At 40.9% G+C, this 12,362-nt stretch overlaps 1 protein-coding gene across 2 annotated transcripts in view; it reads left to right on the top strand.

The window, feature by feature from the left end:
- Fmo1 (flavin containing dimethylaniline monoxygenase 1) overlaps positions 1–12,362 on the top strand; it is a 32,057-nt gene that overhangs the window by 10,462 nt on the left and 9,233 nt on the right. For both annotated transcript variants that reach the window (XM_021198074.2, XM_029538985.1), the window contains exons 3-5: positions 4,806–4,994; positions 6,275–6,437; positions 9,772–9,914. In XM_021198074.2, the coding sequence (XP_021053733.1) occupies positions 4,806–4,994; positions 6,275–6,437; positions 9,772–9,914 (495 nt within the window). The remainder of the gene's footprint in view (positions 1–4,805; positions 4,995–6,274; positions 6,438–9,771; positions 9,915–12,362) is intronic.

The following is a 12,362-nucleotide window of genomic DNA, read 5'->3' as shown; positions in this document are numbered from 1 at the left end:
TCTCTCTCTCTCTCTCTCTCTCTCACACACACACACACACACACACACACACACACACACACACACTGGTAAAGCCTCCTGACTGACTGTCACTCAAGTGAACAGAGACCAGCATATGAAACACCTTTGTCACAGTGAACCTTCTCAGCCAACCGAGATGGGGGAAGGGCTCACAACAGTAGCACTATTGGTTAATGGTTTCAGTTATAAAGTGATAGTTGCTAGATAACAGAACCCAGTACATTTGTCCACTCCAGGGACTTCAACACTCAGGAGGTAGAGGTAGGAGGAGCAGAAGAAAAGTCAAGGTTGGTTGTCTTCAGAAGAAAAGTCAAGGTTGTCTTCAGCTACATACCAAGTAGGGGGCCAGACTGGACTACCTAGGACCCTGTCCCCAAAAACAATAAAATAGTTGAAGGAAAAGAATTTGAGGTTTTACCTTGCCACTAACAGTGACTATTGCTTTTATAGAATTTGACTATAGGAAGGGAACTTGGGAAGCAGTCTTTAAGTAAAATCACACCAGCATTGTCTGAAGAGGATTACCAGTACTGGCTAACACACATCCTGCTTCCTCCTTCACACCCTGTGACAGATTTCAGGGTTTACACCAGCCAAAGGATGGTGCCCTTCTGTAGGTAGAGCAGGATCTTCACATACATCCTTCCATTCAGCAAATGTTTATTAACAGCTTACTATACAGTTTCCCTCTATTTTTATTTTCAGTAAGGGAAAAGTTGGAATATAAAAAATAGATCATTCTTCAGCTGTTGCTTCCTTAGACTGGGTTAACCTAACCTTTAAAAAAAAACATTTTAATGCATTAGTGCGTGTGTGTGTGTGTGTGTGTGCGTGTGTGTGTGTGTGTGTGTGGCATGTATAAGCATGGGCGCATGCATGCCTTGTCTGGAGGTCAGAGCATTCCTTTGTGGAATCAGTTCTCTCCTTTCAGCTATAATTGGGTTCTAGGGATCAGACTCGGGTCGCCAAGCTTGTATGCTGCCATATCTCTGGTCCCTACAGTCTTCTTTTAAAAGGCTTAGTTATAAAACTTCTTGGTCTTGGTGGGTTTCCTGTTATTCATGTATTCTAATGGTATTTATTGAATTTCTGTTATCCATAGTGGAGTACACTAGGCACACCCCTCTCCTCACACACCCGAGATTCTTGACTACAAAAGATTTTCCTCAAAGGTGTCTACAGCTCTCCTCCACACACCCAAGAGCTGAGCCCTGTCCTTCAGGGAGAGTGCCTCTCACAAAGAAGCAGTGTGATATAGCTATGTCCTCCCCGCCTCCTACTTCCGCCCCACCCCTGACTGATTTCCATAGTGTCTGCCCCAGCGTGCACTGCCACCAACAATCAGTGAGTGTTCCTCTTTCCCCACATCCATGCCTGCATTTTTGTCACCTGTTTTACTTTTACTTTGAATCTTAGCCATTTTTACTGAGATCAGATGGAATCTACAAATGTTAATTTTTATTTCCCTGATGCCTAAGGTTGTTGACCATTTTTTAAAATGTTCCTCCAATATTTGAATTTCCCTCTTTTGTAAATTTTCTGTTTAGTTCCATGCCCCTCCTCCTTTCTGCTTTTATTTTTTTGTTGTTGTTGTTATTTGAAACAACTTTTAGACTTAAATATATTTTGATTATATCCTTCTCCTCTCCCAGGTCCTTTCAGATCCTCTCTCCCTCCCTACCCACCCAACTTTAAGTTCTTTCTCAGGCTGAGATAAGAAAGACCTTTGATCCACAGCTCTTCTGCTGCCAGAAGCTGTCCTGAACTATCTCCCCGATATCACAGCTAATGGTTAACGTTAACAAAAAGCTTAGCAAAGCTGTTGCAGGAAACTTTGACACTTTAGCCAGGGGTATGAATACCACTCTCCCTCCATACAGATGGAAAAACTGAGACCAGAAGGATTTAAGAAAATTCCAAAGATTGCCCAATAAAAGGAAAGACCTCAAATATGGATCTAGGCAGTCTGCCCCTGTGCTGTGAAGACACACCACACAGTTCTATTGTTTCACAGTTCAAAAGTCAGGCAAACACTGAGTTGTACACAGTCCTACTAAGTGCCCCCAATGGGTGGTGGTGACAATCCCACTGTGTTGCCAAATCCAAGAGGACTGGAAACCCTAGACCCTCCATTCCTTCTCTGTCCCTTTCTCCAAAGCCAATCTCCCCTTAATACCTTTCGTTCATTTTCTCACTTCATAAGAACTAAACTGTTCTCCTAAATGACCCCACCAATTTTCAGCAGGCATATACTGAGGGAATCCACATCAAGTGCCAGGGCAACTAGAAGACCTACTCAGGATTTGCTGACACTGCTTGGGACTATGGGTGTGGGTGAAGGACAGGTCCAGAGGGTCTGGAAATTATTGGGACTGATTGGAAATCATTGAGGTAAATTCTGGAAGGAGTGGTCTAAGCCCCACAAATAGCATTGAAAGGTAACATGGACTCTTGCTCACTACACAAGTGTTCAATACTCAAAGCCTAATGTTTATACAGGAGAAGCAATGGATTGGAAGTAAGAGAGAAGGGAGCAGGGTTCACCTTGGATTCTGCCCTAAAGGCTAAGCTGTCTCTCGTGGCTAACATCTGTGATAGATTATTTCACAACAGGCTTTAATGTTTCCTGGAAACTTCTCTTCCTGCCTTTACAAGCATTTTCTAAGTTTTGCAAAATAAAGGACTTCTCCACCCCCCACCCTTCTAGTTTTGTTTGTTCACTTGGATTAAGGGTTCATGGAATACAGGGCAGCTTGGCTTATTTAGTTCTGAAACTTGTCTTTACTAGCAATAATGTAGTTGTGACGTTCATGGAAGCCAGAGACACATGAAAGATTTTGCATCTTACACAAATTGATCCCCAAATGCTTCCAGTGTTTTTTTCTGCTGACAATGCAGCTTCTCCTCAGGAGCAGAGTTTGTCTCTGCTCCTCGGGACTTTAGCTTATTCCTGTAGCTCACAGGGAGACTCATTGCTGTTTGGAGGAAATCAAACCAACTTTACATTTAGCACCCATGCTCACTGTCAGCTTCAAGGATCTTCCTAATCGCTTGGATGGCACAAAGGCGTGTTGGCTGAAATGGGAGATTTTAAAGCCTTATTAGTCCAAAGTATTCTGTTTAAAAACTGCTATCCAACGTGAAACAAATAGTGCTATGTTTTTAAAATATAGTTCTCTCTCTCTCTCTCTCTCTCTCTCTCTCTCTCTCTCTCTCTCTCTCTCTTCCAAGTTATCCCTCACTCCCTCTCAAATTGGTAGCCATTTTTATTATTGTTGCATACATAATATACATAGCTAAGTATATCAATACAGCCTGTTAAGCCCACTTAGAGTGGCTTTCCACTTTGTCTTGAGTAATCAGTTAGGGTCTGGTCCCTGGGCGGTGCTACCTCTCCCTCTCATCAGTTGCTGTAGTTCTTTCTCCACATGTGACACCCTGAGATTTGTCCCTTCTGCATTAGCAGGTCCATTGACATTATCATTCAGGTCTTGTTTTAGGCAACTAAAGTGATGCTGTCAGGTGCGGGGGTCACATACCAGGTTACAATCAACTCGACATGGCCAGTAACATTGATTTTTAATCATACTTAATTTATTATGTATGACTGATGTCTTAGTCAGGGTTTCTTTTTTTTTTTTTTAAGATTTATTTATTTATTATATGTAAGTACACTGTAGCTGTCTTCAGACACTCCAGAAGAGGGCGTCAGATCTTGTTACGGATGGTTATGAACCACCATGTGGTTGCTGGGATTTGAACTCCGGACCTTCGGAAGAGCAGTCGGGTACTCTTATCCACTGAGCCATCTCACCAGCCCTTAGTCAGGGTTTCTATTCCTGCACAAATATCATGACCAAGAAGCAAGTTGGGGAGGAAAGGGTTTATTCAGCTTACATTTCCATACTGCTGTTGATCACCAAAGGATGCAGGACTGGAACTCAAGCAGGTCAAAAAAGCAGGAGCTGATGCAGAAGCCATGGAGGGATGTTCTTTACTGGCTTGNTTCCNCTGGCTTGCTCAGCCTGCTCTCTTATAGAATCCAAGACTACCAGCCCAGAGATGGTCCCACCCACAAGGGGCCTCTCCCTCTTGATTACTAATTGAGAAAAATGCCCTACAGCTGCATCTCATGGGCTCATTTCCCCATCTAAAGCTCCTTTCTCTGTGATAACTCCAGCTGTGTCAAGTTGACACAAAACTAACCAGTACAACTGATATACATTTTGCCCATACTTAGAATCATATACTTTATGGGGACAGAGTGAGCCTATCCATATGAAAGTTTTATGTTCATGTTCCCACTTATTTGTATGAACAAAATAACTTTGTTTTATAAAAAGAAACTATATGTGTGTGTAGATAGATAGATAGATGTGTGTGTTTATATATATAAGCAAGTCTTGTTTATCCAAGCCAGTGTGCAGGATTTGGCCTATTTGCTTCTATACTTTGCTGTGATGCTGTGTGCATGTGAGTTCATCCCAGACTTATTTGGTGCCATGCCATGACTGAAATAGTGATTGTGGTCAAGCAGTTTACACTGGGCCCAGTGTTGATCATTTCCCAAATGTAAATCCTATTTTAAAAGTGATAAGTAGTATATATTATCTTGATTACCTAAAACTCAACCAATGTTTAAGACTTCAAAAATGTTAGCATCCATTGTGTGTGTGTGTGTATCTGTGTGTGTCTGTGTGTGTGTGTCTGTGTGTGTGTGTCTGTGTGTCTGTGTGTGTGCGCGTGCGCACGTGTATGCTCATGAGTATGCACTGTTTTTACAGGAACATGTTGAAGAAGGAAGAGCCAGTCTTTACAACTCTGTGGTTTCTAACAGCAGCAAGGAGATGTCTTGTTACTCAGACTTTCCTTTTCCGGAAGACTATCCAAACTTCGTGCCAAATTCTCTATTCCTGGAATATCTCAAACTCTATTCAACCCAGTTCAACCTCCAGAGATGCATTAATTTCAATGTAAGTTATACACATATCAATTAGCAGTCAGGAAGTTTTCTTTTACTTGTCTTCTCTTACCTCTCTCTAGCACAGCCCTGAGTTCTGTAGATGAACTATCGAACTGGTAAGAGTAATGAGACCTTTGCACACGACAGAATTGCTAATACAAATGTAGAAGCCCTGGAGGTATTTTGCATATTGTAAACCAAACAGTAAGGCCCGCAGGAAAGACCTAAGAAACCCAACTTCTCTGATTTTTTTTTTTTTTTAAGAAAGAGAGCAATCCTCTTGGTTAGTGGGCAATTTTTGCCTTTAAGTTTTACCTGTATAAATTTATTTTTATAGACATCTTGAGACTCAAGGTCAAGTTGTTAACTAACATGTCATATTTGAAGACATGGATTTGATTTATTGACAAAATCAGTAAGTCAGAACTTAATACTCATTTACATATATGTTCAATGAAAACAAAGAAATATATTATTTGAACCTTAGACTGTTCCCAAATAATTCAGGTCGTAAGGTTAGCAGCCAGTTTCTAGAGTTGGGTATAATTTATCTAAGACTTTTTTTTTTCAAGACAGGGTTTCTCTGTATAGCCCTGGCTGTCCTGGAACTCACTTTGTAGACCAGGCTGGCCTCGAACTCAGAAATCTACCTGCCTCTGCTTCCCAAGTGCTGGGATTAAAGGCATACGCCACCACTGCCCAGCTTATCTAAGACTTTTTGTGAGCTTAGATACATATAATCACATTTTTGTTTTCAATGATATATAATCTTTGTCTCTATTTAAGCAACTATTGTTAGAGAATATTCTCTATGAAAAACAAGGTTGCCCAACAGAAAGAATAATTTTCAGGCCTCATCAGAAGCCTGGGTTATAATATTGAGATTTGGAGTATGTGTTTACTTAGCATGCCACATATGAAGACCTGGATTTGATTCCCAGGACACAATCAGTAAATCAGAATTTAATTCTCATTTGCATATGTGTATTCAATAGAAACAAAAAAAAAATAGATTATTTGAACCTTAAACTACTTCCAAGGTTCTATCACTTCTAGTGAGAATTCAAGCAAACCACTCATAGTCTTTGTTTTTTACTTTTCCAAACATAGAAGCCTTCTATCCAATGAATCTTGTTTGATTTGGTAGCCTGATTAGGATTCTAGGGTTCTGTTCATTAAGTGTGATTAGTCTCTCTGTTCTAGATGCTTTAAAATGTCCACTAGTGTATCAACCAGCAAGCCCTGAAAAGGAATCTCGTGGCTGCTAATCCTGTCTGTGATTCTTTTCAGACCAAAGTCTGCAGTATAACAAAACGCCCGGATTTTGCTGTCTCTGGACAGTGGGAAGTGGTCACGATCACAGGAGGGAAGCAAACCTTAGCCACCTTTGATGCTGTCATGGTCTGCACTGGTTTTCTGACTAACCCACATCTGCCCCTGGATTCCTTTCCAGGTACAGAATTTCCTACAAATTACTTTGAATTGTCTCAAGGGACCCATCCTGATACCCGGTTAGTCCCAGGATGAACTCTTGTGGATTGTCCATTAAACAGTTAAAATTGTGTCACAACAATTTTTTTTCCAAGCAGTACCTAGACAGACAGTTTTTGGCTTTCAAGCAAATTATGAACACAGACGAGAATAATGGATAAGCAGTTTTATGCTTCACTGAGATTTACTGTTCCTTAAGTGACAGGTAATACTTAAGCTTCTGAAATGTGCTTACACAAGGTATTCACCTCAACAGCTGCTTCTCATTGCTAAATTTGTGTTTAAAGGGCACACACACACACACACACACACACACACACACACAAACAGTGTTGGAATGTTGGAATAACATAATGAGAAACATGATTTGTGCTTGCTTGCTTGCTTGCTTGCTTGCTTGCTTGCTTGCTTGCTTGCTTGCTTGCTTGCTTGCTTACCTCCTTCAGAGTGGACAAGTGAGAGCTTCCTGGCACTGGAACAACTGGGAAAAAGAGTGGTAAGATGCAAGCTAAGACATTGTTAAGGCTCAGTTCCCTTACCTGGCTTTTGCAACCATACTTCATGTTACTCTATGCCAAATTTCAGTAGTATATAAACTCAGGGAAATAGAAAATTTGATGGTTTGAACATTTATTTCACCTACAGTAAGCTTTCAAAAGTTAGGACCAGAAAAGTTTTCTCTAGATCATTTAGACATGGCCTAAAGGGCTTCTTCTATCTTACACTAAACTCATCTACTTTCAGTGGGCTTGGATTTGCCCCAGAGCCCACTCAGCCCAGGTCAGACTAGGATAAGTCTAACTTTAAAACTGCCCTACAACAGAAAATCTAATCTAAACCATGGTAGACCTCTTCCCACCGCAGGAAGCTTTGCTAAGCAATCCAAACCTGGGCCACCAAGATGACTCAGCAGGAAAATGTGCTTTCTGCGGAGCCTGATGATCTTGAGTTCAATACCCATGTCCCAGACAGAAGAAACTAGAACACAAGTTGTCCTCTGACCTCTATACACATGTGATGTCACCCAAGTGTACACACACACTAAAACAAGCAAAGACTCCAAACTTCTGCTTGAACACATTCAGTAATGAACTCCCATCAGCCCTCTGGAGACATAACATTTCCAGTTCTTGCCTAGAGATCAAAGCCTTGAAAAGACAGCTAGCCACTCAAAATTCTCTAAAGGAACTCTTGGTATAAAATTTCCCCCAAGAACCCAGAAAAGTTCCACAGGATTGAAAAAAACTCAGTACTCATGGTACATTACAGTAAGTGCTGATAATACTGAAGTGAATACCACATGTACCTCTCATTAAAGGCACAAATGGGGTTTTAGGGAGTTTGGTGGAGGACTCACAGTCTACATAAAAGCCAAAATAATAGAAGTGCTCAAAACTCGGAGATACATGCAGTCCTGGATCTGCCCTGGGAGCCACGTCATAAGTCATGCCAGGTTAAGATAGAACATACTGAAGGCATTCAAGTCACTGTGTCTGGTTTGAACTGGATGAGCTGTCAATCTGAAAAACACAATCTAAGCTACATGGCTCAACAGCTAATAGTCTTTGGCTTCTTCCCTCTCCTTTCTAAGCCTCTGGGAGTGGAGAGTTGCCAACAAATTGAAGAACTCAGTTTACTTTACCCAAATGTGCATGTTACACAATCAAGTGAAGAGGGTTGTCCAAAGTCTACAGCCCTTAATATCATTCTCATTGGGCACTAGCAATTTGAAAGCCCTGGTTCCATGATTGTCAAAGAGGCTCTGAGCTCTAAGACTGATTCTGACTTTAAATGGGTACCTTATAACCATCCCCTCCCTGTTTTGGAGTGGCCATGAACCATGACAAAAATTTAAGTTCAGTGAAGATATTCACATTATTTATTAGAGGTTCTGAATGCAATTCCAAAAGTGGAGTTCCCAAGAGTCTTTGTAAAACTAATAATTATCACAATTGGATTGAGTATGCCATTTCCCCCAAATAACTAGTTTTATTTCTTTGGTTACATAAATTGTGGCATTTAGTAGCACAATCATATTCGCCTACTGTAAATTCTTATTCTGACCTCCTGTAAGATAAGAGAAGGTATTGATCCATAGGGAACTCACACACGTGGTCTCTCATTTCTTGTCCATTTGTAACCCAAATATCCTGAGTCAGAGATATTGTAGGGTAGGTAACTTATGGATCTAGAGACAACTCTATGGTCCATTTTGAGTCTTTCCAGTTGTCCTTTCCTTGAAAGGTCTCTGAATTATATGGCATTCCTGAACTAAGAGTTAATACTTGAATTTGGTTTAAAAAAAATAAAAATCTCCACCAAATACGAAATGATCTTAGTTGTGATTAGGTTTTGACCAGGATTCCTGCTAAAGTGTGAATGATTCAGTGTGAACTACAGAGCCACCTGTTTGTAGGACAACCACTTCCTGCAGTCACACATACTTAATTAACCTGAGAACCTAGCTGTCTTATCCTCATTCTCCAAAAGTCAGGGTCTCTGACTTCTGATTGTATAACGTTCTTGAGAGGATTTTTTTCAAAATCTTTCTGTTTGCATTTGATGTCTCAATGGGATTCAGCAACAAGTGCCTATTTAGTGAGCCCAGGAGATGTGATCCTGGTGTTGCACACACAACCTTTTTTTCTATGAGCTAACTCTGACTCAGCGAACTCAGCCTGAGCTGTGGATTGTCAGCAAACATCTTCATTGTATAAAAATCTTTGTGAACAGAGTCCACGGCTCATTGATCTCATTTCTCTATATCATCTAGCACAATGCCTGGCATGTAGCCAGAGTCCTCAGAAATTTTGTTGAATAAAATCAGCGATTCACTTCTCTGTTCTTGCTCCCGTTTACCAAAAGTTGCACAACATAAATAACCACCTGGCAATGGGAACATTACCTTCCCATTGACATCCATCACCCTTGACACGGTGATAACTCCTCACACTTTTGTGCCTTCTGTCACAGTATTTCAGCTTAGTAGTTAATCATTTAGTAAGTAACAAAACAGCTGTCTAATGAGATCATTGATCCCCTTTACCCATAATTAGATTAAGTGATTAAGGAAATAATTGCCAGATAACATTTTGTAAAGTTGTACATTCATACTTTAGGTTTTCTCAAACTAGAGTATCCTGGTATTATTAAATTATACATATATGCATATATTTGTACATATATTAACTAGATCATGTACATAATAACTAAATCATCATATTATCAGGTGAAAAATATTTATGTTCCACCCACTGATTTTATAAGTTCTCTATGTGGCTTTGTTTTCTCTACAGGTATACAAACTTTTAAGGGGGAGTACTTCCACAGCCGACAGTATAAACATCCAGACATATTTAAGGACAAGCGAGTCCTTGTGGTTGGAATGGGAAATTCTGGCACAGATATTGCCGTGGAGGCCAGCCACTTAGCAAAAAAGGTACCATTCTTAATGTTGCCTAGTGAAGCCTCCATCTTAACATGCATGTCTCAGCCAAACAGTGTTTGAAATTATGATAAATGTTAAAAAGATTAAATATGCCCAGCAGAAAACACATTTTTGGGGGACAGAGTCTCACAACATCTCACTATGTCAACCTAGCTGGCCTACTGGTCACTATGTTGATAAGGCTAGCCTTAAAATTGTAAGAATCCTCCTACTTCTGCCTCCCACGTGCTGGAGGGTTGTGGATAGACCTGGTCTTGTATCTTGATGCTAATTCCTCTTTGGGCTACCTGGAGTTATGTCACCAGATCCAGCTAACAACAGATTTTTGAAGGACTTTTGGGTCGATTTGAGCAAGGTCTCATGATATTCAGGCTAGCCTGGAACTTGCTGTCTGGGTGATGATGACCTTGAACTCCTATTGCCCTTGCCTCTCAAGTGCTACAATTACAGATGTACATAATCTTGCCCAGATTAGTGTTTACTGTCACATGACGTACTATGAATTCCAGTTGTCACCTTTCCTCCAAGACTAGCTTCTCTAACATTTAATTTTGTCACATGTCGTTAAACCAGAGCTGCAGCTCATATGTTTTCTTCACTCAGTCCCATGGGTCCCTCAGGCCTGGCAACTCTTCCTTGCTAACATCTCTCATCTACCCTTCTCTTTCTTCAGTTACTATCCTCCCAGGTTCCTACCACCTCATGCTGAGCCTGCTTCCTTGTCTCCTAAAAAAAAAAAAAAAAAAAAAAAACCTGTAGAAACAGTTAATATTTATATGGCTTACTCATTGTCAAATACTGTACTAGATGCTCCTTGATCCATTACTTCAGTCACCAAAACACACTGCTCATACACCTCACTACAGACAGCAAACCAGGAATGACAGAAGTAAGGAGCCAAAAGTCATGCCACTACCTGCTGTTCGAGCCAGTCCTCAGACCCAAGCCTCAAAGTCCATGAGTTAGGAAACTCTGCCCTTCATCCTGACAGCCCCACACACAGTCCACTCTCCCACTCTTAACAAACTATTCAAACCATCAACAAACAAACTCTCTCAGAAGAGCCACAGTGCTAGCTTGCATTCTAATGCTGTGTTAAACACACAGTCAAAAGCCATTTAGGGGAGGGAATGGTTACTTAACTTATGCTTCCAGGTCCATCAGTGACGAAGTCAAGAAACAAACCATACAGGAATGCTGCTTACTACCTCTCTGGCTGATGCCCAGCCAGCTTTCTTTCTTACTTTTTTACTGTGGGAGGCTGGGGCCTCCCACACTCATCCTCAGTCAGGACAGACATGGCTACAGGCTAATCTGATTCTGAGTTCGTTAGCTGAGGTTCCCTCATACTGGGTACCTTGGGTTGCATCAAGTTGATAATAAAAACTAACCTGCACATCCCTGACCTCACATGGCATCCTCAGTGAAACCCTAGTGACTCCCATTGTCTGAAGGAAAATAATAAACTGTGAACACACTAGCCCTGCATCCTAGAGCACTCCGTAATCCGGGTCAGATCTGCCATTTGTGTTCTTACTGAAGAGCTGCTTTGGGCCTTTCCACTTCCTCGTATTTAATTCCTCTTTGCAGATCCACCCACAACGACCTTTCTCTTATATTGTAAAATACATGAACACTTGGTACAAGGTGTCCCTTCCCTACTCAGAAGGTGCCAAATGCTGTGCCAGGTCCAAAGATCCACTCTCATGGAACATGAGAACATAAGGGAATCGGATGCCAGACAAGTAATTACGAAAAAAAAAAAAAAAGTATGAAGAAAGAGGATGGGGTGTCATTTTGCGATCCCTTTCTATTACTTTAGAAAGATGAATTGATGAATGGTCCATTCACTAAAACATTGGTTAACTGATTTGAAAAGACATAGCTATTGGATGACATGGTAGAAAGGCAGTCCTGAAATAAAACTTAAAAGGGTCAGTCTCCACATCTTTCTCTGATTATCCAGAAATTCCTGTAATTAAAAACAAATTTATCTTATTGTTTCTGAATTAAAAACAGAAATGTTCCCTTTGGTTTAAAGCAGAATTAGTGTCTACTATTCTAATCACAACACAGAAGCAGCCAATAGCTCACAGATCAGAGCCTCTTACCACCTCTCCCATGCTTTGTCCTCTGGTCTATGTGATTACAAAGTTATGCAAAAATAACAACATTGGCTGTAGCCTTCCTGCCCCACTCTCCTAGGAAAAAACGCAATCTGTTCAGTCTGTTTGTATCAGCAAAATAACAGATTTGGTAGCCAAATGTTTTGCTTTCTGAACAGTTTTACAGGAAATTACTTACTGTATGAGTATCAAAACACTACTATCTTAGCTTAATCAGCTAGCTGGTAAATGAACATGGCCAAACAGCCAATGTGGCTGAGTGAAAAAGGCAGCTGGAGGGAGAGAGGAAGGGAGGGAGGGAGGGAGGGAGGGA

The sequence above is a fragment of the Mus pahari genome, chromosome 5, assembly GCF_900095145.1.
Source record: "Mus pahari chromosome 5, PAHARI_EIJ_v1.1, whole genome shotgun sequence".
In the NCBI taxonomy this organism is placed as follows: domain Eukaryota; kingdom Metazoa; phylum Chordata; class Mammalia; order Rodentia; family Muridae; genus Mus; species Mus pahari.
Note: the sequence above shows the minus strand (reverse complement) of the source record. Positions and strands in the feature narration are given on the sequence as shown.